At 33.0% G+C, this 27,717-nt stretch overlaps 1 protein-coding gene and 1 long non-coding RNA gene across 3 annotated transcripts in view; one reads left to right on the top strand and one right to left on the bottom strand.

The window, feature by feature from the left end:
* Positions 1-27,717, top strand: part of Mib1 (MIB E3 ubiquitin protein ligase 1) — a 138,030-nt gene that overhangs the window by 73,377 nt on the left and 36,936 nt on the right. Inside the window, exons 10-12 of the mRNA XM_026388089.2 lie at positions 154-261; positions 9,151-9,348; positions 11,492-11,643. Coding sequence (XP_026243874.1) covers positions 154-261; positions 9,151-9,348; positions 11,492-11,643 — 458 coding nt within the window. The remainder of the gene's footprint in view (positions 1-153; positions 262-9,150; positions 9,349-11,491; positions 11,644-27,717) is intronic.
* On the bottom strand, positions 18,150-24,151 carry LOC113182248 (uncharacterized). Of its 2 annotated transcripts, none has more exons than XR_013342363.1 (3): positions 23,861-24,151; positions 23,329-23,504; positions 18,150-22,187 (listed from the first exon to the last, which is right to left on the bottom strand). It is a non-coding gene; the product is annotated as an uncharacterized LOC113182248 (long non-coding RNA). The 2 variants fall into 2 exon arrangements; XR_003300699.2 differs by having other exon boundaries at positions 23,976-24,146.

The raw sequence follows: 27,717 nt of genomic DNA, 5'->3' as shown, positions 1-27,717 counted from the left end.
AGTTTCTGGTGATCTCTCTTATAATATATGGAACATCAAATTATTCTTATGGAATCGTACAATAAACAAGTTTTAAACCTATACTATATGTATATGTTGGTTCTTTCTTTCTGGTTTGTGACATTTGTTCATCTTTTTTTTTTTTTTTTTAAGGTAAATGGGCAATGTGCTGGCCATACAGCTATGCAAGCGGCTAGTCAAAATGGACATGTTGATATTTTGAAGTTACTTCTGAAGCAAAATGTGGATGTAGAAGCAGAGGTAATTAAACTAAGCTTGAAAATATTTTAAGTAAAAATTATCTTAGAAATAACTCTATATGAGATGGATTTTCATTCTCAAAATTTAATACTTACCTAATATTTTCTGATTGAAAATTAAATTTTAACAAAAGCTAGCTTAAAGTATTTTTTGGTTTTCTATGATTCTTCTAATATTTTAGGAATAGCCCTAGGTGAAAAGAGGATTTGCATTTCCTGCTAATCTGATGGAACCATTGTGCTATTGGGAGCCCAGCTGGGTTCACCTAAGAATCATACTAGGAATGTTGAGGGAAGGGGAACACAGACATTCTTGAATCAGAGTCTTTCCTGATCTCTGTGATACTCAGAGATAATTCTTTGTTTTTTGTCATAACTGAATTTGTGTTTGTGTAGACTTCTGGTTTCTTGACCTTAATGTGAATCTTTGAAAGTTACAGTGCATGCTTATCACTGTACATATATACATACATTTAACTTAGAGTTTAAAAAAATATATATATATATCTAAATAAAATCTATTTATTTATTTATTTATTTATTTGGTATCGGGGATTGAATTCAGGGGCACTTGACAACTGAGTCACATCTCCAGCCCCATTTTGTATTTTATTTAGAGATAGGGTTTCACTGAGTTGTTTAGTACCTTGATTTTGCTGAGGTTGGCATTGAAACTCCTTCTGCCTTAGCCTCCCAAGCCACTGGGATTACAGGCATGTGCTACCATGCCTGGCGAGAATATTCTTATAAGAGGAAAATAAATATATCTTATTATCTTTGGAATTTCAGTTGAGAATCTGTATGTATGTATTGGATAAAGGGTAGCTTGCTTTGTTAATTATAACCTCATATTAAATATATACTTGGATTATATTTGTTTCAGTGTCATGCAAAATTATGTAGAATAAGTCAGAAGCTAGCAAATTTAGCTTAGGCAGGATATTACAGTTCTGTCCAAAAGCTTCTCCCAATCTGGTAGACCAATCTATTTTTATGAATTAAAAAACCTTAAGACACACATTTGAAAAGACACACATTTCTAGTCATATGTTCCTTTTGCTTTTTTTTTTCCTTCTCTAATTGTATGTATTTTTGAATTGTTGACAGCTCAAAAAGAGCCTATGGTATTTCAGAGGTAAACAATTCATCTTGCTTGGAATTAATTATCTGTTGCCCAAAAAGACCTGAATTTTAAATTAGCACATTAGAAATCTATGAACTACATAATAGTAGTTTTTTTAGTTGCATATTTCTTGGATGTAAATTTAGGAATTTAGAACCTAAATGTGTGTTCTAAGAGTTTCTTTAGATGGTTCATTAAAGGCTTAAAAAAAATGTGGCATTTATATACTATGGAGTATTATTCTGCATTAAAAAATGACAAAATCATAGAATTTGGAGGGAAATGGATGGCATTAGAGCAGATTATGCTAAGTGAAGCTAGTCAATCTTTTAAAAACAAATACCAAATGACTCCTTTGATATAAGGGGAGTAAACAAGGACAGGGTAGGGACGAAGAGCTTGAGAAGAAGATTTACATTAAACAGGGATGAGAGGTGGGAGGGAAAGGGAGTGAGAAGGGAAATTGCATGGAAATGGAAGGCGATCCTCAGGGATATACAAAATGTCATATAAGAGGAAAGGAGGGGTAAGACAAGATAATACAAATGGAAGAAATGATTTACAGTAGAAGGGGTAGAGAGAGAAAAGGGGAGGGGAGGGGAGGGGGGATAGTAGAGAATAGGACAGACATCAGAATACATCAGACACTAGAAAGGCAATATGTCAATCAATGGAAGGGAAACTGATGTGATACAGCAATCTGTATACGGGGTAAAAGGGGGAGTTCATAATCCACGTGAATCAAACCGTGTAATATGATGTATTAAGAACTATGTAATGTGATGAATGACCAATAAAAAAAAAAAAAAAAAAGAAAAACACTCCATTCACAATATCCTCAAAAAAAAAAAATAAAATACTTGGGAATTAACAAAAAAGGTGAAAGATTTATACAATGAAAACTACAGAACCCTAAAGAGAGAAATTGAAGAAGATCTTAGAAGATGGCAAAATATACCCTGTTCATGGATAGGCAGAACTAACATCATCAAAATGGCGATATTACCCAAAGTTCTCTACAGGTTCAATGCAATGCCAGTCAAAATCCCAACGGCATTTCTTGTAGAAATAGAGAAAGCAATCATGAAATTCATATAGAGAAACAAAAGACCCAGAATAACAAAAGCAATTCTAAGCAGGAAGTGTGAATCAGGAGGTATAGCGACACCAGATTTCAAATTGTACTACAGAGCAATAGTAACAAAAACAGCATGGTACTGGTAGCAAAACAGGCAGTGGACCAATGGTACAGAATAGAGAACACAGAGACCAATCCACGAAATTACAACTATCTTATATTTGATAAAGGGTCTAAAAGCATGCAATGGAGGAAGGATAGCATCTTCAACAAATGGTGTTGGGAAAACTGGAAATCCATATGCAACAAAATGAAGCTGAACCCCTCTCTCTTGCCATGCACAAAAGTTAACTCAAAATGGATCAAAGAGCTTGATATCAAATCAGAGACACTGCGTCTGATAGAAGAAAAAGTTGGCTCCAATATGCATATTGTGGGGTCAGGCTCCAAATTCCTTAATAGGACGCCCATAGCCCAAGAGTTAATAACAAGAATCAACAAATGGGACTTACTCAAACTAAAAAGTTTTTTCTCAGCAAGAGGAAAAATAAGAGAGGTAAATAGGGAGCCTACATCCTGGGAACAAATTTTTACTCCTCACACTTCAGATAGAGCCCTAATATCCAGAGTGTACGTAGAACTCAAAAAATTAAACAATAAGATAACAAGTAACCCAATCAACAAAGGGGCCAAGGACCTGAACAGACACTTCTCAGAGGAGGACATACAATCAATAAGTACATAAAAAAATGCTCACCATCTCTAGCAGTCAGAGAAATGCAAATCAAAACCACCCTAAGATACCATCTCAACTCCAGTAAGATTGGCAGCCATTCTGACGTCAAACAATAATAAGTGCTGGCGAGGATGTGGGGAAAAGGGTACACTTGTACATTGCTGGTGGGACTGCAAATTGGTGTGGCCAATTTGGAAAGCAGTATGGAGATTCCTTGGAAAGCTGGGAATGGAACCACCGTTTGACCCAGCTATTGCCCTTCTCGGACTATTCCCTGAAGACCTTAAAAGAGCATACTATAGGGATACTGCCACATCAATGATCATAGCAGCACAATTCACAATAGCTAGACTGTGGAACCAACCTAGATGCCCTTCAATAGATGAATGGATAAAATAAATGTGGCATTTATACACAATGAAGTATTACGCAGCACTAAAAAATGACAAAATCATGGAATTTGCAGATGGATGGTATTAGGGCAGATTATGCTAAGTGAAGCTAGCCAATCCTTAAAAAACAAATGCCAAATGTCTTCTTTTATTTAAGGAGAGCAATTAAGAACTGAGCTGGGAGGAAGAGCATGAGGAAAAGATTAATATTAAACAGAGACGAGTGGTGGGAGGGAAAGGGAGAGAGAAGGGAAATTGCATGGAAACGGAAGGAAACCCTCAATGTTATACAAAATCACATACAAGAGTTTGTGAGGGGAAAGGGGGGGAAAACAAGGGAGAGAACTGAACAACAGCAGATGAGGTAGAGAGAGAAGATGGGAGGGGAGGCGAGGGGGGATAGTAGGGGATAGGAAAGGCAGCAGAATACAACAGTCACTAATATGGCATTATGTAAAAATGTGAATGTGTAACTGATGTGATTCTGCAATTTGTATTTGGGGTAAAAATGGGAGTTCATAACTCACTTGAATCAAATGTATGAAAGATGATATGTCCTGAGCTTTGTAATGTTTTGAACAACCAATTAAAAAAAAAAGAAAAAAAATATAAGGAGTCTTTTGTAAACATTAGCATACCTTTTATCACACCTAAAAATGATAATTAATGTTTATTTTTAAAAATACAATTTTATTAAATTTTTTTGGAATACAGTTTTATAATGTAAAACGGAGAAGGAAAAGGAAATGGCCTTTCATCTTTGGTTAGCTCATTCTGTAACCTTTCATTTTTTTTACTTGCTTTAGGAATTTGAGCTCAACATGCTATAGATTGGGGTCTATAATCTATAGACAACAGGCATAATCCAAAAATACATTGTAAATGTATTTTAAAAAACATATATAATCTTTATCTATTTATTTATTTATTTATTATGTGGTGTTGAGGATCAAACCCAGTGCCTCACACATGCTAGGCAAGTGCTCTACCCCTGAGCCACAACCCCAGTCCCTAAAAATGTACTTTTGAAAAACAGCACAACCATTCACTAACGTATTGTCTATGACTGCTTTTTGCAGCAGTTGCAGAGTTAAGTAACTACTTAACAACAAAACCTAAACCATACATACTTTCCAGCCTTTTATAGAAAAGTTTGCTAGCACTGTTATTTAGATGACTGTTGCACTTTTTCAGTTAATTTAAGCTGTTATCAAACTAAATTATGAAGGATATATAGGATTACATTTTTTCCCTATTTTTTTTCCTTAGGGAAAACTCAGAGCTATTAAGAAAAGTTGATTGTCTCCAGGTATGACCTACTGAGTACTGTAGGATTGTATTCTGTGTCCTCCTTAATGTATAGGTAAAGGCATCAAGGACTGTGAGAGCTTAGGTATGTTGATCATAAGTGAGCTAATTTTGGATCTGCCAGGGACTCAGTTTTTTTTTTTTTTTTTTTAAATAATAGCAATGGTGTGGAGGTTTGGATGGATGACCACTTTAAAAATGTGCCTTTTTTTATGTTTTCACATGATACAAAAATATGCTTAGGGAATAATAATAGACTTTGTCATATAACCTGAATTTTAACTGTATTTTTGCAGCTAGAAAAGTACTGGGCAAAAAGTTAATTGGTAAAAGATTGAGTTTCCCCATTTGTGATAGAGTTGCAATGTAGATTAAGAGACATACTTATGATATCATTTATACAACAACGTAGGAATTCAATGTGTTAGCATTACCTGTGTTTGACTGTTCTTAGTAAACACTTCTTTCTAGCTGTCAGAAGTAGTGCAGTTTTTCAAGAAACAGATGCTTCTGTTTGATTTTTCTTATCTCATTAATGAAAACAATATGGCAAAAACAGTTTTTTTGTTTGTTTTTTTTTAGTGTAAAACTGAGAAGGAAAGGGCAGTTGGGGCTTCAAGATTGGCCAGTTTTAAATTCTTTTTTTTAAAAACACAAATCAGGATTCAAAATAATAACCAGTGAAATGACTTTAGGTGTACATAGTTTCCAGGTATACATGTTCATTCAAGTTGCTATTAGAGACCTCCCCAAACCTAAGAAAGCCAGTGCTGGTGAAAACATGGAATGTTAAAACATAGATGAGAGGAGAAGGGAAGTGTATCACAGGGCGAGACAGAGACAGAGGTAGATCAGATGTTGAGAGAGGAATCAAAAGAGCCTAGAGAAACCAGACTTCCTCTTTTATAACAACATGATCTCTTGGGAACTAATTCACTTCACTGAGGCCTGCATTAATCCCTTTCATGAGGGTAGCACCCCTGGCTGAATCACCTTCCCATCTCTTAAAGCTCATTTACTTGTTAATACGGTATCAAGGAGCAAGCTTTCAGCACATGAACCTTTGGGGGACAAATCATATGCAAACCACAGTAGTCTCAGGAGATTAAAAAAAGATAAACATCATGCATAGTATCTTTTCTGACCATAATGGAATAAAGTTAGAAATCAGTAACAGTAGGAAACCATAAGTAAACCTAGTAAGATTTTGTTTTTAATTTTTATTTATTTTTTTAGTAGTAGAGAGACTTAAAGATTTTTAAACATCAGATTTGTGTTTTACAGAGGATTTTGCCTTGAATGTGAAAAATAGTTTGGGGTAAGAATGCAGTGGATGCAAGGTGAGATTAGTTCAGATAAGTAAGAGTGAAGGTCTGAATTTGAGTTGGAGAAGAAAATAGTTTGAGCATCATTTGAGGAATAAAAGCTACAGATTGTGGTGAATGAATATAGAAACTCAGAAGTAGTAGATGAATATGATTTATGGATGCTGATTTTGTTGATCATGTGGTCTGTGTTTCTGTCAGCCAAGATAGCAAGGACTGGTGCAAGCGTAGAATTTTGAGGGTTGAGAGGAGAAGGGAGCAGAAGAGTAGAAATCAGTTTTATTTAATTTGTGGCTGTTTTACAGACTTTTGGATATAGCCTTGTGGAGGTCACTTTTACCCTTGTCCCGTGTAATTCTCATTTGGTATCACTTAATAGTCACACTGTGGTAGGTTTATTTGGAGTACTTAAGATGGATTCAGAAGAAAGCAAAAAGCCTTACAAATTAAGACCGCAGTACAACTCTAGTTTTCTAACATAGAAGAGAGACATGAAAATTAATTCAATTGGAGTATCCTATTGTATATATGCATATTCCATAATCTTTAAATTTTTTTACTGTATTTCTTTTTGACATACATATATATCAAGGTTTTAAACTTCTTAGTGTTTGATTTTACATATATAAACTGTTGATAGGAATTACAAAAAGTGTATCAGTAATGGTTTTCTAACAACCATAAATATATTGTAGCTTCATAAATAGTTACAATTTTTAGTCTATCAGTGTTAGTAGATTGATATTCTTTTTTGTTGTTTTGTTTCACCTTACTGGGGATTGAACCAAGGGCCTCATATATGCTAGCCAAGTGTCTACCACTGAGTCACATTCACAGTCAACATATATATTTTTTTTTAATATTTATTTTTTAGGTGTAGATGAACACAACACAATGCCTTTATTTTTATGTGGTCCTGCCTGTGCTAGGCAAGCGCTCTACCGCTGAGCCACAATCCTAGCCCAACAGTCAATATTTTTATTTTGAGCCAGCGTCTTTAAGTTGTTCAGGCTGGTTTGAAACTTGTGGATCCTCCTACTTCAGCATCTTGAGTAGCTGGGATTCTAGTCATGTTCTACCTTGCCGGGTTGTATGTTATGTTTCTGTTTTTAATTTAAGGGTAATCATATGATAAACTTAAAATTTTTAACAGTAAAAAAAAAACATCCAGATTGGAGGTTGGAAAGATCTTAACTCTGAGATTCAGAGATAATGAAATGTATAACGAGAGAAAGAGAGAGAGAGAGAGAGAGAGAGAGAGAGAGAGAAAGAGAGAGAGAGTGTGTTTGTGTGTGTGTGTGTGTGTGGCATGTGTATACTTATTTTTCTGGGATAATGTTTTTCTGAGATATTGCTGCTTAGGAAACACAAGAGTTGAATCTTAAATCTTTCATGTGGTTGTTTTCAAGTTTCTTTGTTCTTGATTATTTATCTATTTATTTATTTATTTATTTATTTTTACTTATAGTTGGACACAGTATCTTTATTTATTTTTATATGGTCCTGAGGATTGAACCCAGTGTCTCACATGTGTGAGGTGGGTGCTCTACCAATGAGTTACAGTCCCAGCCCTCGTTCTTGATTTATAGGCAGTAGAAACTCCTAAATTAATTCAGGTAAATATACTAGTAAGGTAGAAATTTCCAAAGTCAAAGTTTTGCCTTTGCAAGAATGGCTGTTCAACTGTTATAGATTCCTACACAAGTGATTTTGCCTTCAATATGTGTTTGAGAAAATGAAGATAAAAAAATTTTGAATTCAGTAACTGTTTTGAATGATCTATTTGTTCGTTTTAATGTATTTAATCATAACAGTTTTTATCTGGGTTTATCTTTGCAAAGTAGTTCAGATGATCTTTGGTGACGTGGATTTTCAAACCCTTTGCATAAACTAGGGAGTCCATCAGGGACTGGATGCATAGATTGGGAATCATGGCTCTGAAGGAAGTTTTAGAGCAAGCCTGCTTGTGGGTATCAAAATTTGGGGTATAGTATTGATATAAAGACATTACCCTTATAAAAACCTTCCCTATCTGTATCTCTCTAGGAAGGTAATGAGACTTCTTTTGGGTGGAACTAGATATATCACCTTCATGGTATATTTCAGCCTTTTTTTCCTTTTACAAAAAAAAAAAAACAACTGAAACTTTCCTACCCTCTCTTCAGAAATATGCTTATTATAGAAGATATGGGAATTATATTTGATTTCTCTGAAAGAGTTTTAGCATTTTGGATATATGGAATTTGCAGTTTCATGCTTCATTTTTGTCTTTTAAAGGTTTTGAACTTTTTTTTATTTTTTGTCCTCAAATATACAAGAGTATATGGTTACTACTTAGAGGTAACCAGTAGTCACTTGTTAGCATGTTAATGTATTTATCCCCTTAAAGCTAATTGAGATCACATTGTTTGACATCATTTTAAAAAATGACTCAACTAATTTAGTGTAATTTTTGTGTCATTAAAAAGTCTTGGGGCTGGGATTGTGGCTCAGCGGTGGAGCGCTCGCCTAGCATGGACGGGACCCGGGTTCTATCCTCAGCACCACATACAAATAAAGGCACTGTGTTGTGTTTATCTACACCTAAAAAAAATTTTTTAAAAAGTCTTTATAAAATGTTTTAAATGGCCAAAAAATCATGTAGTTTAACAGTTTCCTAATGATTTAGTATCATGGCTGATAAATTAGAAGCAGTGAAGGATTAGTGACTTAATTACTGGTCAAGTGTTTATGTATGAGATGTTGGTCTATGTTTATCATTTATCTTTGGAGATAACCACTGTTCAAGACAGTTTCTAATTATTTTGTTGACTCCACTTTATTATTTCATTTTCCCAAATTAATCTGGTTCTTGATATGTTACTAAGCTTCAAGGTTTGTCTCTCTTTGTTACATATCACTAATTCAGATTTGAACGTTAACATTTAGGATAAAGATGGAGATAGAGCAGTTCACCATGCAGCCTTTGGAGATGAAGGTGCTGTTATAGAAGTACTACACCGGGGTAGTGCTGATTTGAATGCTCGCAACAAGCGTCGACAGACACCACTTCACATTGCTGTCAATAAAGGTCATCTTCAAGTTGTAAAGACTTTATTGGACTTTGGTTGTCATCCTAGTCTCCAGGTAAGACTTTTAAAGAAATAATATTTCCAGGTATCGCCAGTATCCTATTAAAAGAAAGCACTCAGTTCTGTGGTAAGCACTCCTTTGTTACCTTTCTTTTTTTGTATAGCCAGTCATGATAAAGGATACTGGAGGCATAGAATGTCATAAAATTGGCAGCCATTCCTTCCTAGAAAAACTTTTTAAATAAGATGTCTCCCAAAGATTGGGTTTAGGTTGAGGGGTGCAGGTGAGAACTTCTTGAAAAATATCAACTTAGAGACATTGATTTAACTTTATTGATCATGACAGTGAATTTCAGCAGCATAAAATAAGCTATATTGTGCAAGTTACTTCATAAACTTAAATAATCTTCATTGTAACTTAATTTATCTTAGGGTTTTGGTCTAGGTATTAGTCTAGTCTTTGGAGATTTTCTGATTTGGAAAATAGTGTTTCAAGGTTGATTGACAGAAATGAACCTAGAAGTTGGCAAATTATTATCATGTACTATTTTATTTTACTATTAAATTATTAAGCATTCATACCTATTTTTTTTTTTTTTTTAGTGACAGTGGGGAATTTTAGGTTTAAAGCAAAAATCACCTAAGAAATAATTCTTTCCAGCCACAGTTTAGCATCTAGATGAACTAAACCATATATATAAGGGAAATATAGTCTGTCTTTATGAAGTACTTAGTTTGGTTGTTAAAATTGCCCATCTTATGCATGCCTGTCAGGTTGAAATTTGGTATGAATGCTTAATAATTTAATAGTAAAATAAAAAAGTACATAATAATGATTTGCCAACTTCTAGGTTCATTTCTAGATTTTTTTCTGTCATACCTTTAACAGCACAGGCTTGAAATAGTGTGTTATTTTCCTATAAAGAATGGTATTTAAAACACTATTTGAATATGTACAAATTACTTTGTTTAAATTGGAAACTCATTGATTAAAACAAAAAGGGGAGAATCATTGAGATCTTAATCTGTTTGTAATTTAGATAATTCACAGCAGGCAGAGAATTTATAGATCTCAGAGAGGTAATAAAGAACAGAAGTTGTGGGAGTGAGAACCATTTTGATACTGACAGGTTCTAGGGTATAGGCTTAGTGGTTGACAGGATTGGAAGATGGAGAAGGAACTGAGGTATTGTGTTAATATGTTAAAGAAGAGGGAATTTATATCTATTGAACATTTTTGTCAGAAATTGGAGGCAAGGTTATGTAATGAGAGTGTGAGTTGGGGTTGAGGTAGAGAATTGAGAAGAACAGTGCTACAGGTTTGGAATAGCTGTTGTGGGCATCAGAGGGCGGTACAGAACAGGGACCTGTAGAAGCATATTTGATCATGTAAAGAGCTCATATCAAATTGAAGACTGCAAATTTTCAGTGTTAGTAGATTCAGGAAGATAGACAGTAGATGGTTGGGTTGAACTTGGTGTTAGGAATCCCTATGTAGGTGGATAAATATATTGCCTGTATTGACAAACTTTTTCTGTAAAGAACCAGACAGTATTATAGATTTTCATATCTTTTATATCTCTACTATATAGGTCAATCATTGTAGAATGAGGCAGCCAATTCTAGTAAAACTTAATTTACTGTTAAATTTTCCTTTATACTCGTGTCTGCTTTGACCTACGTAGTCTGTGATGTGTGTTAACCATTTATCTTTGGAGATAATCACTTCCCTGCCCTTTGAAAATACTTTGGTTAATGTTTCTCACATATCACTCCGTTATATATTTGTCTCTGGAGCTCTGAAAAACTACTAATGTTTGGCTCTCACTCCCAGAGATTTAGTTGGTCTGGATAGCAGCCTGGTGGGCCTCAGGAGTTTTAAGAACTCCAAGCAGATTCTAATGTGCAGCCAACATTGAAAAACATTGATTTTAAACTCATTTTTATGGGGCCTGAAACTAGTATAGGTTCAGTATAGAATTTTGGGGGTACAACAGTGAATGGTGTGACTTTATTTTAATGTATCTGTTTCCTACCTGCATTTACATGTTTAATATAGAGGATGATCACTGATTAATAATTGTTGGATATGGCCTCCATTTCTTTTTCTTTGTTTAATAGTTTTATATGTTACTGTTAGGCACAATGATTAATTGAAGGAGAACTAATGAAAGTCTTTTTAAACTTAAAATAAAAAGGATTCTGAAGGTGATACCCCTCTTCATGATGCCATAAGTAAGAAACGTGATGATATCCTGGCAGTTCTTTTGGAAGCTGGAGCGGATGTTACCATCACAAACAATAATGGATTTAATGCTCTACATCATGCTGCACTAAGAGGAAATCCCAGGTAAAAATGGCACCTTTTACTATTTTAGGTGCCACATAGAAATATTTCCCTATGCTTGGTTCTCTTTTCCTGAGACTGATAAGAAAATAATTTCTGCTAATTTTAGTATTTTATGTCATTTTAAAGATCTGTATAGAGTATGCCATCATTTAATAGATTAGTTTTATATTATTTATTTGGTTTTTAAAACTAATACAAATATCATGAAGTGACTAAACATATATTAAATGTAGATATAAAATATCAGTAATACTGGCTTATGTCTAAAGGTTTAAAATGCATTTCATTTTGAGATTTTTGTTTCTTCAAAATCATTCTCAGGGTTTTCTCTCATCCGGTGTTATCCATTTGCATGGTAATTATTTTTTTAACTTGCAGCTAAATAAATATAAAATTATCTGATTTTTTTATTAACAGTATAATCAGTTATATATACTTGTAGTGTAGGTGAACCCTAGTCACTGTTAAAGTACTAGGTGTTGTACTGAAGAAAGGGTTTGCTGGTTAATATTTGAGAAAGTCTGCTTTTGGACAGTCATATTATTTATAAAGGATCTGTAAAGTCCCCAGAAAAGGAGCATGCTTTGCGTTGCTTAATGTTGAGATTTTTATGAATGTATTTTTAAGAACAAATTTACCTTAAGATACATTTTAGGAAATTCTGCCTTATTCTCCTTATATTTGAATCAAGCCTACATAGTATTACTGAGGAAAATGTTCACTTTGATAATTCTATCTATCCTGAATTCTTATTCTTTGGTTCCTGTTTTTATATGTTTCCTTCTAAGTTTTTGCCTTTTTTTTTTCTTTTAAAGTTTCTTAGGATCACCACTAGAGGGTGATCACAGAAAACAGAAGGATTTTATTGCTGTTGCTTGTTGATGTTCATAAGAGTGGGTATATAATATAGGTTGAAATGAGTGACCATATTTTAGATATTGTCTTGAATTTTTTTATATTACAAATATTTTAACACTTCATACTTTTTCATGTGAAGGAGATAGAATACTATTTTATGTTCTGTGCCCTTCAATTAAAATTGGTGATGATGATAATGATAGCACCTGCCTCTAAGAAGTACTTTATATGTATTATCTTACTTAACCCTTGATCCTTTCAGCAACACCCCTCCTCAGCCCTTTCAGTAGCATTTTGGGAAGAGATTAATATCCTTTTTTCATAGATGAAGATTGTAAGGATTATGAGGCTTATAGCAATGAATTTACTTATCCAAGATTATGTAGCTGATTGGAAGAACAGCTAGAATTCTAGCAGAGTGTGATTTTAGAAACATAGCTCTTAAAGCACTTTACTATTTATGATTTATGGTCTATATATGAGAGGAGGACACAAGGACAACGAATGATTTAACCACAAATGGTGTATAGTGCATCATTCCTCTTGCTACCTCATTGCTAAGGGTTCTTTGACTGCTCTCACTAGTTTCAGTATCCAGTTCAAAAATTGTTTATTCTATGAATCTTTCCAATCCATTCCAGTCTTTCTATTCCCACTGTTGTTTACCTAATAAATTACTTATAATTTTTATTTAGACTATTACAGTATCTTTCTAAATATTCTTCTGGATTTAACTTTTCATACAGTTATCATTTTAAAAGCATAGATCCAATGACATCCCTTTCTTGTTCTCAGTTAGTAGTTTCCTATTATACATAGTAAAATCTGTATACCTTAGCTTGGCATTTATATCCATCTCTGATATGTCTTGACCTGGACAGAATTTCTAACTTTTATCTGCCATTAGTTTAAGTTCTTCTGCCTACCTTGCCCTTTAGCTATGTTATATTTTACACTGTTTTCCTTTACTAAAATATGCTAGTTGCTTTTTTCCTTTTTTAAAAAACATTTCTATCATTGGAATGCACTTGAGCTCTCACTTTCTCTCCCTTTTATTGTGGCCATCTTTTCTCCAGCACCTCCTCGGTTTCATCATTGGCATTATTTTCTGTTTGTTCTTTATTTCCTTTCTCTGTATTGCATGTGCTATAATCTGCCTAATGCTATCTGTTACTAATGCATTTCTGTGTTTTCTTTTAAAATTGTGGGTGCTCATAGGCATCTGTATATCCTCCACAATGCTTGGAGTAAAATAAGCACTTAATAAATGTTACTCTTAATTTGACAGTAAGGACAGTATAAGATTTCACAAGATATTGTATGATTAATTACAGAATGCACTTTGTGTGGAAACTGTTGAATTCAAGTAGAGCAGTCACTTCAAATAAGAATGGTTAGAGTGCTGGGGTTGTGGCACAGTGGTAGAACTCTTACCTAGCATGCATGAGGCACTGGGTTCTGTCCTAGGCACCACATTAAAAAAATAATAATAAAGAATGGTTAGAAAGATATTTTATTGGGAGAATTTAGATTATAGTATTAAATTGTATTTTTTAAAAAAATTTTTAGTTGTAGTTGATGCAATATCTTTATTTATTTATTCATTTATATGTCGTGCTGAGGATGGAACCCAGGTTGCCACACGTGTTAGGTGAGCGTTCTTCTGCTGAGCCACAACCCCAGCCCCTAAACCATAAAGTATCAAACCACAAATTTTAACTAGAAATAAAAATGTTTTGGGAAACAAACATTTTTAAATATTTTGAGTTGTTACCTTTTTTTTTTTTTAAAGGTGCTGGGGATTGAACCCAGGGCCTTGTGCATTTGAGCCAAGCACTCTATCAACTGAACCCTCCAGTTGTTTCATTTTGATGGGGAGTAGGCATGGTATATTCAATAATGCTAGGCCTATGCAGAAGAAATATGTTTTCTTCTATTTCTTCAAGTATTCCCTAGAAAATAATTCTTGTCAGGTGACATTTCTTAAAAAAGGAAAAATGCTTTCATTCTATAACCAAGTGGTGTTTCAGTTAAAGCTTTGTGCCTTGTTTAATCCTCTGTAAAACATTTTAGGTAATTATGACTATAGGTTGATAGAGTGTGATTTTAGTTGAACACCAAGGAGCATCAGAAAATGGTACAGTTTATGTATCGGTTGTAATTGCAAGTTGGGATGTTTTGAGTTCTGTTTCATATCATATTTTCTTTTCTGTAATGACCAGTAATGTCAAAAGAAAGAAGGAACCATTTTTAGTGGACTCAGAATAAAAAACAATAATATTGAACTTCTTTGGCCTTTACTGTTATTTTAGAAAAGCAGATATAGTACTTTATTATTTCCAGAATTTAACCTGCCATTTTTTGATAAAATATTAAATATAAATATGATTAATAAATGTACAAACACTTTTTCCTTACTTATGAGCATTTTATAGTTTTTTAAATATTAATTAATCTAATACCTTCAATTTTTAATGTTTCAGTTTTGTCCTTGTGATTTCTGTTTTAGTCTGAAGTTATGCTTATTTAATATAAATGGCTTAACTTTTGGATTTCACATATAGTTCATTTTAATTGCAATTGATTTACTTTAGTTAGTGTAATTTTTAGCTACTTTTGTGATTTTTTTTATTTATTAGAATGTATTTTTTCTATAGTATATTAGTTACAACACTGAGTGTAACAGTACCAGCAGAAAAATTTGTTTATAATTATTTCCATTTATTATGATTGAAATGTAAGAAAAGTTCACAAAATTTACATGTGGATGTGTATATATGTGGAATTTAAGTACAATTCTATCCCCTGGCTTTGCTTTTAGTTAGCAGTGTTAATTTTTCAGCAATGATCAATAACACAGTAGAGTTAGTTACTGGATGTGCTTTTTTAAAGAAAAAATCATTATCCCAGTCTTTAAAATGTGTATAGATATCCTATATTTTTGAAGGATGTACTTTGAAATCTAGATTTCAAAGGTTCAGATTAATATAGATGTTAAAATTTCAAAACTGATCTTGATGTTTCCTCATCGTATGATGGCAAATGAATAAAGACATTAAAAGTTTTATTTATATATTTATTTATCTGTTTATCTATTTATAGTTCACTTGATCACTGAGCCACTATTTTGTATTTTATTTAGAGAAAGGGTCTCACTGAGTTGCTTAGCACCTTGCTTTTGCTGAGGCTGGCTTTCAACTCCTGATCTTCCTACCTCAGCCTCCCAAGCCATGGGGATTACAGGCATGCACCATTGTGCCCAGCAAAAGTTATTTATTTATAATAAGGCCATCTGCTTCTTCTTTTTCTTTTTCTTTCTTTCTTTCTTTCTTTCTTTTTCTTTTTTTCTTTTTTTTGATACCAGGGATTGCATCCAGGGGTTTTTAACCAGTGAGCCACATCTTCAGCTCTTTTTATTTTTTATTGAGACAGGGTCTCACTAAATTGCCGAGGCTGGCCTTGAACTTGTGGTACTCCTAACTCGGCCTCCCAAGTTGCTGGGATTACAGGTGTGTGCCATCACGTGTGGCAGCCATTAGTTTCTTTTAGAATATAAGTTTCACTATGAAACACAGTATGCTTTTGGTCATTTATAAATTTGGTCATTTGCTCCATTTATAATTTGGTCATTTGCTCCATTTTAGAATAGCAGTTATATGTTTTAATATAGTTTTTTAGAAATTTTAACTATCAACAATACTGTTTATGAATTCTGATATGTGGCATTTATTTATTTAAAAACATTTTTTTGGTGGTGCTGGGGATTGAACTCAGGGCCTCCTGCTTGCCAGGCATGTGCTCTATTGCTGACTTATATCCCCAGCCCCATATTTGATATTTATAGAGAAGTTTTTCCCTGCAGTTCAGTTGTCTTATCTTCTGTTTCTGTTGTTTTTATTTTTCCATACATTTCTGATTTAAATCAAGAGCAGAAATTATTTCTGCTGACAACAATGAAAACTAAATTTCTTTGAATTATGAATCAGCATGTTACTTAGGTACTCTCTGTTAGGATACTGTATTTTAGCTGCCTTTAAGTTTGCAGAGTTCCCTTACAGGCATGAAAATAGTAGTTTTCTCTGCAGAGCTGGCAAAAATAATAAGTATTTGGCGGGAACTGATACCATTATACAGATATTTTATATATAATTTTTAAAATATAAATTGAATGTTAAAAGTAACAATACATGTTACTGTGTAATATGATATACTTCTTTTCAGTTTTGTTCTATGATACCTTCATAGACAGTTTTCATTTGCTCATTTATTTATACCCACAAAGAGGCATGATAAATCATATTGAGTGTGTGAGTTTTCCCTCTAGAACATTATGATAGCTTTATTTAAGTTTATCAATTTCAAAATACAGTCTTAATGGTAAATGATACTATATTGAATATAGGAAGATTTGATAATCTGAAGAAGACCTGTCTTGGTGTTTAATGCTTTTCTTTTCTTTATAATTCTAAATTCTAAACAGCTGAGGGCTGTACAAAAAATAGCTGAAAATCTATTGCATAATTGAATACTTATAGTGTGTCCCTTTTCTCTAATGTGTTATCATGCATCTACTCTCAAACAGATTTCTTTTAATAAATGCTTATAAATAATGTGACTGAGATATAATTAATGTAAGCATGAAGTTCTGTTAGCTTGAACACAGTGATGATATATATTTATATATACCTTTCTTTGCCCACTTTCTTTTAGGGACAAGTTTTCACTTTGAAATAGAGGAGGGGTCAGGATTTGAGGATTATGTGAACATTTGGGTTTTCTAATTACTGTTGCCTGCCTTTAGTAATATCCGTTAGTTGTTGAAATGTTTCTTTCTTTATTAAAGAACATTAAATTAACTGAACTTATTAAGAAAATTAGGTGGATGTTGGATCACTTGTCATTTTTCCCTTTAGTTTTTCTCCACTGAGACATAGACGTGTGTGTGTGTGTGTGTGTGTGTGTGTAATTTTTTTTTTTTTTTTATAAAGGACAAAGAAGACTGAAAAGTAACAAAATGTTTTATTAGGGCTGGGGTTGTGGCTTAGTGGTAGAGTGCTCACCTAGCACTTATGAGGCACTGGGTTCAATCTTCAGCACCACATAAAAATAAACAAAATAAGGTATTGTGTCCATGTACAACTAAAAAAATACTTAAAAATGTTTTATTAGTAGAGAACTTCATTTTACAACTGAGGAAACAATTATGGAGAATTGAAATAACTTTATGAGTTAAAAGTAGCAATACTTAGCATTTTCTTTTTTGAACATCACAGATCTTTATGATTCAGGGTCAGAAGAACTATATGCTTATTTGCTTAAGTCTCCTTAAAATATCCTACGTTTTCTCTCCCTTTCACTTTCTGCTAACATTCATATAAAATGGTGAAATTAAAGGCTAATCCTGTGAAAGATAGTGACTCAACATTCTGGGGTGTTACTTTATTTATAGTTTTCTTTAATTTAAAATATATCCGTGTCCATGTGAATCATGGGTCAGTAATATGTATTGGCATTCTAATGATATTTTCAGGTGAACTTCCCAGATATTTCCTTCCTTTAAAAGAAGTTTTTAATTTTTATAATGAAGCATAGTTTGCATTATTATATCTTGTCTGAAGAATAAGAAATTTAATACCAAGAGACCATAATTAAGTAAAATTATTTTATTTGAATCCAAGTCATTTGCACATTTTTCATAAAGCTTTTTATAAACATCTTTACTATAGTCTTTTCAAGTAGAATTAACAGTTAACAATTTATTTTATTTTATCCACAGTATGAATAGCTTAAGGTGAAATTAGTTGACAGGTAACTGATATTCATGAGTGATCCGTCGTCTCTCCTGTAGTAATCAATGCATAGCTACAGCTGGTTGAAGGGGACCAAATCCATTGAAGAGGCGATTTGGTTCCATTTTACCAGCTTTAGCAAAGCATTGTAGTGCTGCCAGTTTGGGATCCAAAACAGTTAAATGCTTTTCATTTATAAAAATAATAGTTATGGGCCATCTACAAGTGTTAAAAGTTTCCTGTCAATGCTTTAGTCATTGAAAATAAAATTTTCTATTTTGAAGGCAACGTTTCCTACTATATCCTATTCTTAAAATTTGGAAATTTCTTCCTTTTAACACATTTTTAATGCATTAAGGAATTATCATTGTACATCTTTGTTTTAACAGCTTTGCTTAATTCTTAACTGTAAGCAGTAACTTCCTTCAAAACCAGCAATATTTAAAAGAACAAATAGACCTGGATATACTTTAGAGTAATGTTTTCTACTTATCTCTAGGCATTTAACCATATTCTTTGGTTAAACTAAAAGTTGGGGAAGAGTAATGTTAGTCAAACATTTCTACTGCCACTGCTTTTTTTAGTAGTATAGTTGAAGATTAGTAGCAAGTTGGTGATGGGGTGGAGGAATATGAGTGGCCTTAGGAAAATCCGTGCTCTTTGGTTTATAAATAGATCACACATGAATTCAGTGTATTGCTTGGACTTGGTGGTGGGAGGAACTGCTGCGCATGCCAACTCATTTTACTTTGGTTTTGCTTATGTAGGGTTGCTAATAATGGGTCGGTAATTTAACTCTTTTAATGATTATTTCCTTGACTAAATTCTTCATCATTTTGAGTAGATTGCCTAGTTAACTTCTTATTATCAACATTGATTGTAGCTACAATCCATGAATTTTGAGTATTAAAATGTACCATGTATTCTGTTGAACACATGCTGCTGTGCTGCTGTCTGGGGCTTTAGTGTACCAAATTTATTCACTCATTAAACTGTTTATAGAACTTGAAATAAAAAAAATCTACGATGTAAACTTTGAAATCAGTACATTAAATTTGTTATAACATGGTTTTAGTGTTGAAACTTGCATAAAATACAACTCTGGTAAATTATAAAATAATGTCTATAAAATAAGACTCAATGAAATATAGAGAGTAAAAATTTTTTATAGTTAACTGTTTTGAACTGAAGTGGGAGAAGGTCAACACTATCTTGGGCAACATTCAAACAATTCTGAAGGGTATTCTGCATCTGTTGGTTCTTAAGTATCATGCTGCTGGTGAAATTAATGTCACTACAGTTCTTTCTATCATTTATTTGTGAAACAGGTGTTAAATGGCCTGAACTTAAGTGCTGAAGATAGCAATAACACTGGCTTCTAATTTTAGTAGTTATATGGGAGCCATTTAGCAGATCCAGTTGCTCAAGTGTGCTTTTGGATGGCAGTTCAGTTTCATATACTGGCCATATCGGGGCAAGGAGAGACCATGGGAAAAAAATAGTACAGCATTTGATAATGTCAGCATCTGTTATCCCTGTCAGGGAGACAGTTGAAATGTTTGAGTTACACCAGTGTCAGCAGATGCCCAGAGTTTAACATGTACTCAGTTAAAAATGAACAGCTGATCTAAGTGATGGATGTGACATTTTAGAGTGATTGAAAATATTCTGATATGTTAAGCTAAATTTGTAAGCACCAGAATCAGTTTATAATTTTTCTTTATAAATAAATATCCTATCATTTTATTTTCTAAGGATTATATCTACTCAGTATTATAGAAAAGAAATTCTTAGTTGCTGGAATGTTTAAAAAGAATTATTAAAACCTTTTATACTTGAAGAATAAGTTCATTACAAAACATGAGTAGAATAATATCCATTGAGTAGTTTATAGAACAAACTCTACTTCTGAGGCATATATTTTCATTTGGTATTTAGCATATGTACAGTAGTAAACTTAGTGGAATATGAAGCATTGGCATTTTTCTTGGTGGATGTCCAGAAGGGCTATGATTAAATGAGTTAAGATTTGAATTAATTTCTTTGAAAATGAATAATTTCAAAACATGCTTTTTATAATTTCCAATAAATGTGCAATTATATACATGATACTATATTTAATAAAATAATTCATTTTTAATAATTGGATGAAATGAAAAGCACCTTTCTATTGACTAAGTATCTTATTAAATAGAGAAAATTAACTGTAATATAACCTATGGTCATTTCTTTTCAATTTCTGACACACAAAAATTTAAAATAATATTATACTTTTTTATATGTATTAATATTTCAGTTGAAATAACTTTTAATAAGAAATAAGAATCATGAATACTAGTATCTTTTCTTTTTTCTAACTTTATAGTAGCTTAAAATTATCAATTATTGCTAAGAACTTTATTTATAATTTTTATAACTATACAAAATAGACTACATAAAATACAAAAAAGTATTTTGATATCTATAACATGCTAAATATAGTAGATATATTCTGTCTGTAAAAATGGAAATATAACTAATAAAAATGGTTATTCTGTCTGTATAAGTTGGCTCTTGATTATACTATTTTCATTTTATATGCCCCTGTTGGAGAAAGCTGATTCAAAGGTAATACTATCTTTTAAAAGTTTGGCAGTCTGTTACCAGTATACCCTCTTGACTTATTTTGGTGGCCCAGCATCTTGTCATTTATTTTTTATCTTTTATTTTTATGTTTTAATTATTTTAACATAGCATTTAATGAGATTAGGTTAAAAACTTGATAAACTTGCAATGGATAAGGGCCACTTCTTTTTGTACAGAGTTTTACTTTAATGATAATCTTTTAGAATTATGACTTTCTATAGCTATCAACAAAGAAAACAAAACAATGAAAACTTTAGCTCAGAAATTTTTCTAATATTAATAATTATAAACTTACCAAAAGTGAAAAATAGCCATTAAAGCCTTAGTGAAGTCAGCTTTTGTCATTGTCTTATTTTTCTTACTAAATCTGTTGGTTCTACTAATGTAGTATACTTAAATCAAAATCAAATTGTGGAGGCAGAAAATAGATCATGTTTATTTCTTAGTCTTTTGTGCTAGTAATCTGTTTTTCCTGTTATGGTCATTTAAATCATGTGAGTACTCAAAAAATGTAAAATGTACTGTTTTAAACTTTAATGTTTAAAAATGAGTTTCATTATAATTTGAATTCTACTTCAGTAGAACTTTTACTTTACAAAGTATAAATCATAGGGATGTTTAGTTTCCATCTATAAGTAGTAGGTATTTTTTCTTTGGTGTTAATATCGCTAAAGGTCATCTACTTGAAAATAGGTTAATTTACCATATGAAGGTCATTCATGTAGAAAGAAGCCAGGGCTTCTTTTAGCATTCAGTTCTCTCTTGGTGGCTTATTACCTACCAAAAATACATACTTCTTTACATTCCATAGCATTGTATGTTCATATGGGTACATAAAGAAGTATGTGCTCTGAGTAGGTATTACTAAGTTGTTAGCTGTAAAAACACAAAATATCTTATTTTTCCTTTTGTTAGTAAAACATTGAGCTTATTCATGTATTACAGTGGTAGATTATTTGCAGGCATTAACTTATCAAAGACTAAACTTTATAACAAATTTACCTGATCATGTCATTAATGCCACTTGTGGTTCCTTGTTCTTGATGGATATAAACATTTCTAAACATTTTGAGCAGTTAGCTGTTGAATTTTTTTCTGGTTTGGTTCTTTTTTTGCAAGACATTGATAAAATCTGTGGAGTTTTATAGTGTATTTCAGAAGTTGGTAAGATCAGCCTAATCTTTCTTCTTTATAGACTTCAGAGAGTTTCTTCTTCTTCTTCTTCTTTCTTTCTTTCTTTCTTTCTTTTTTTTGATAATTTGCTTCTAGATCCTGGAAGTAGATAGTAATTAATTTGGCTCATTCTTTTTAAAACCAGATACCTTATTTAAAAACTTAACTAATTAACCAATTAGCACTTCTAGAATTGACTCAACAATTGAAACAAGGAGAAAAACCAGGTCTTCTGAGCATGTGTGTGAAGTGAACCTTTAAAAATGGTGAATTTTTTTTTTTTTTAGTTTTTTTAAGGTGGTAGATGAGAACTTTTACTCTTTTGAAAACTTCTTTGTCATTTCTTTGTTAGTTTTTTTTTTTAACCAGAATTCTGTGCTTCTATGCTTTTGTTTGGGTGGAATACAAATTCAGATAATTGTATAAGTGTCTAATTTTGTTGAGTTTATTCTTTTCAGTAGAAAGGAAACTACCAAAACAGTTAACTTTTTCAAAGTCTTACATAAAAGAACTGAAAGGCTTTAACTTCTGAATACCTGGGTTTTAGGTGCTTGATCATTTCGCATGAGAAAAAATTATAAAGTTGGTAAGTAGCCTTTAATTATTAATTACATTCAAATGTTAATTTAGAAGAAAAACCTCAAAAAAAATTAGATTTGGCAAAGGAGGAGGGAGGACAGGGATGGTAGGATTTCTGCAGCCTGTGATAGAAAACTAGTGCAGCTCATAGGGAGCAAATCCGAACAGCAATAGATAGCCCAGAACTACAGCAATCAGCATTGCAGCATTAGAATTACACCATGCACTTTCTGATTTATTTTTGTGGCCAATTAATAGTAAGTATTAAAAAATATTTTGTAAACTGCTAAGTTTCTTGGTTGACTAAATTTTAAATAGACACTAGTTTTTAAAAGATAGCATACCTTGGAAATACGGATGCATGCAGAGTTACTTCATTTAAAACCATCATTTATCCTGAAACAATAAAGGCTAAATCTTTAATAATTTAGGCAATAGAGATAGCCATTCTTTTAATATTGCGCATTTTTGAGATTAAGAGTTATTTGCTGTGATATTTATACAACATTTCTTTTCACACTACCTAATCTCTCAATTTGAACTGTGAAATTAGCTGTGCCCAGATAGCCTTTAATAATAAAGGCATATATCCAGTCAATGATAGGTAAACATGCAGAAAGTCATAAATGTCCTTAAAAGTACAGGCCTTGTATTGTTTTACCTGGAAGCTTACTGTCATGCAGCATTTGCAGCAAGAAGAGAGGTAATGACCTAGAGAGTCACATCAGCTGCAGCCATCTCATCTTGATTGTTCCTTCACTCTATTTGCTGATTCAGCACTTCTTTTTATGAGCCGGATGAAGTAAGGGGATTGTATCAGTGAACAGAGAACGTCACCTTTTAAGATAAATTTGAAAACAAATGAATAAACAGCATATAACTTACTTTTCTCCTTCCCCTTAAAAGACAAAAGCTAAAATAAAATTGAATCTATGTTGGCCATTTGCTTTGGAATGTTATATACTACTTATTACACAGATATATAGAGAAAGTTAAGTAACCAAGGAAATTTTTTGCTACAATGGCCAAGAAAATGTACTTAGTTTATTTGTTAGATGAAATGCTTCAGAATGGGGAAAAACTTGCAAAGGAAGTTAATTTTATAATATAAAAATACAAAAAAACCCCAAACCGAAGCACACCTCACTCCCCCCAAGTAACTATAAACATTCATCCTGTTTTCCTTTGCCCACCAGAGTACATTGGGTTCTTCTGACTCCTCAGGAAGTATTCTGCATCTTTCTTGCTTTGAGATTATTTTTGGTTTTGATTTTCCAGGATTAAATGGTAGATCTGTAGTGAAACTACCTTGTCATATCCAGAGGTCAAGTCTGCAAGCGAGGTCAGGACTTCCACATGGTCACTACAGAGGCTAACTTATATTCTTCCCTCAGTGACCACAGGCTAAACTGTTACAGCTTTATAGGCAGCTAAGCATTTGAAACATGCACTCCAGGCAAACAGGCTCCCCTGTGCCTCTCTCTTCCCTGACCATATTTAGTCAACCATAGCAAAAAATAGTCTCTCAGCTGTCGATTGTCGATCCAAAAGCTGAGGAAGCCTCTATCTTGCTTTCTGCCTATTGATTGTTCATCCTGCAGTCCAAACACTGCTTTGCCATTTGTCCTGCCCTTTTTTTTTTTTTTTTTAAAGTACTGCCAAATAAAGCGGTCTCTCATGTTTCCACTTGCATTTCCCAGATTTTTACTGAGCTTGCGCTGAGGCTAGGAAAGCCTCATGCGGCTGTCACTATACTTAGAAGCACTGCAGAGCAAAAAGGAAAAAAATTACCCTGGCTACTAGCAAGACAGTCTTTAGACAGAAAATCCCTCTGCTGCCAAAATACATTTTCTAACCTAAATTTTCTTTGTAAAAATGTTATGGATGGTAACATTTTATATTGGCTGGAGGCCTGAAGGGATTTTTTTTAGAGTTTTCTTCTGTACATGCTTTTTAAATTTATTGAATAATATTTGAATGGGAAATATGTGGAAATGGTAAGCAGAGTCTGTATATTGATGGTAGAGATCATTAAGTGAGAGTAGTACATAAGTGAAATCTTGGAAATGCTATTTAAAATTTTGAGTACAGTGTCAACTAATTTTAGGTAACTGTTGGTAGTGTTTAGTGAAAAATGGCCCAGGCAGCTTTCGAGTAATATTTTTATATTGAAACTAAATATACATATGGAAGTGTTAAAAAGCAGTTTATTATGAATTAAATTCTGTTTTATATTCAAATGTGAAGATTTTTTCCCCCCCTCCTTTTACAGTGTGATGGTTACTTAATTTTCTGAAATAACACTTAGGTAGGATCATTGCATGTTTTATCATAATACATATGAACTTGTCTATAACTTTGGTATATTTGGTATATTGTATGTCTCAAAAAAAAAAAACCCAACAAACTTCTGTTTTAAATTATAATAGCATAGTACCAATAAATTTTAACACAGAAGCTTATTTTTAATCAAAAGCAAAAACTATATCAAAACATCAAATCCAGTAAACCTATGGAGATATACTTTAAAATCTCACAAGCCTAAAAATGCCCAAGAAAAATTAGTCATACCTGGTTCTTAATTACATTCTTTTACATATTAAGAATTGTCACAAAGCTCATTCTCCTGAAAGGGAAATATGTCCTTGACATTCTTTTTGTCTTTAGCACTTAATACCCTAACAGTTTAATTATTTTGCATGGCTGTTTTAAAATAGTGACATAAGGAAAATGCTTCTGTAAATATCTGGCAATTTTAAAGAACTGGCTTTCCTTGATGTTGAAATAATTTTACACATATTATGAGATGATAGGCCTCAATGTGTATAGTAGGTTAATTTTGGGGGCTCCTAGAGAATCCCATTTTTGCTATTTCATAGCAGTGAAAGTATTATTTTTAAGCAAACATATATTATGTGCCAGGTACTCTAATTTTTTATATATATTAATTCATTTAATTTCCATAACAACTCTATGGAGGGATGTTTTATGATTCTTCTAATATTTTACAGGTGAAGAAATGGGGTCATAGAAATTAAATAATCTGCTCGAGTCTTTAGCCATTCTGATGAGAACTAGAATTTGAGCTCAGGTAGTTTGGCTTCAGTCTGGGAGCTCTTCACTTTATGCCATGCAGCTGCTCATCCGTAGTAATGAAATGAATTTGAGAATTACTTTCTTGGGACTTAACAGTCAACCAGAAGTATAATATGTTACTAATGTCCTTGTTGTAGCATATTCAGAAAGATGAGTGTTCATTTGCTTGCTTTTTCATTTGTTCTATCCAACAAAATTTGAGCTTCACATACTAGGTATGCAGAGTGTACTTTTTTGAATGAAATGCATTCTAGTTTTATAGAAACCTGCTTTTAGAAGAGCTAAAAGAACTATTTGTGATTGTTCAACTTTCCTAATAAATTCCTTTGTAAATTCTGGACTAACCTGCTTTACCTATTATTCGAGAAATTGTTCATTAACTTAGCAAGCATTTGTTGAACACCTAATGTGTGCCACAGTACTATTCTAATGTGTTTTTACATTAAGTAATAATAATTTGTAAGGCTTTCACAATTTAGTTGCTGTTGTGTTTGTTTTGTTTTGTTTTTGTAAATGTTGCCTGTATTTGAAGAAAGACTTTAGAGACAGCATGGCAAGCCCTAAAAATTGACCCAGTGCCATTTGAATGCTACATACCAATGTAGACAGCTGCTTGTCCTCTCTACTTCTTAGAACTCATTTGTTCATCATTCAGCAAACGTTTGAATACTACCATGTGCCAGGGATTATGCTAGGCACCACTGTTAGTTGTTCCGGAACTTAATGCTTCTTTGGCACTATTCACAAATGCCTGCTTAACTGGTAGTAAGATCTTATCTTTAAAACATCCATGTCCTTAACCTTTTGGAAAACATCCAATTGGGAAATAAAGAAGAGTGAGCATTAAGAAAACTATTATCAAATCTCATATATTCCACTCCACAGGTGAGAGTCTGTTGGCTTAATAAGATCATTGATTTATTGAGCTAGTAATACCTTTATCCCAGTAATTTTGTGGACCTAAGCTTGCAGCATAATAGTCTGTCCTGTTAAGTAACTGAAGTTCTACGGTGAACAACCTGCAGTTGCCTTCTTTTTTTTTTTTTTAAAAGAGAGAGAATTATTTTTTAATATTTATTTTTTAGTTCTCGGTGGACACAACATCTTTGTATGTGGTGCTGAGGATTGAACCCGGGCTGCACGCATGCCAGGCGAGCGTGCTACCGCTTGAGCCACATCCCCAGCCCCCCCGCCCTTTTTTTAATATTTTGTTTTTTTAGTTGTAGTTGGACACAATACTTGTATTTTTATGTGGTGCTGAGGATTGAACCCAGTGCCCCGCACGTGCTATGTTGAGTGCTCTACCGCTGAGCCACAACCCCAGCCCCTGACCTTCTTCATACACACATATTGTGTGTTCCCAAAATGCCTGACCTATGGAAAGAAAGGAGGCAGGTTGCTCTGAACTGCTGACATTACATAAGGGTTAGGGAACCAGGGGCTGTTTTGCTTCCCTTTCTCTTAGCTCAGTTTGCAAGATGGGTCCAAAGATAAGCTGTTTTTTTTTTTTTTTAGGTTCTGTATTATTTGTTTTTGTTTATTTTTTGTGCTGTCATCAATTTCTAATTAAGATGAGGGGACAGTATACAATATATATTGTGTCCAACTACAACTAAAAATGAAATATTAAAAAAGCGAGCTGCAGGTTGTTCACAGTAGAACTTCAATTACTTAACAGGACAGACTATTAAAGGTCTCTTAATGGAGACAGAAACTAATGTACCCCAAATCTCCAGTGTAGAAAAATTTTAAATAATTTCTGTTGACACTCCACTCTCAAGGAGGTGGAACATAACTTCCCATTCCATCATTGTGGGCTGGGCAAAATGACTTCCTGTCAAGAGCATGGTATAGGAATAGGGATGAAAGTAGCTTTATAGTTGAGACACCTGACAAACAGTGCTTCAGTCATGTGATCAAGGTCAACATCAAAAGTGATAAATCATATGGGTAG

The sequence above is a fragment of the Urocitellus parryii genome, chromosome 13, assembly GCF_045843805.1.
Source record: "Urocitellus parryii isolate mUroPar1 chromosome 13, mUroPar1.hap1, whole genome shotgun sequence".
NCBI lineage: Eukaryota > Metazoa > Chordata > Mammalia > Rodentia > Sciuridae > Urocitellus > Urocitellus parryii.
The sequence above is the reverse complement of the archived record's forward strand: the minus strand, read 5'-3'. Positions and strand labels throughout refer to the sequence as shown.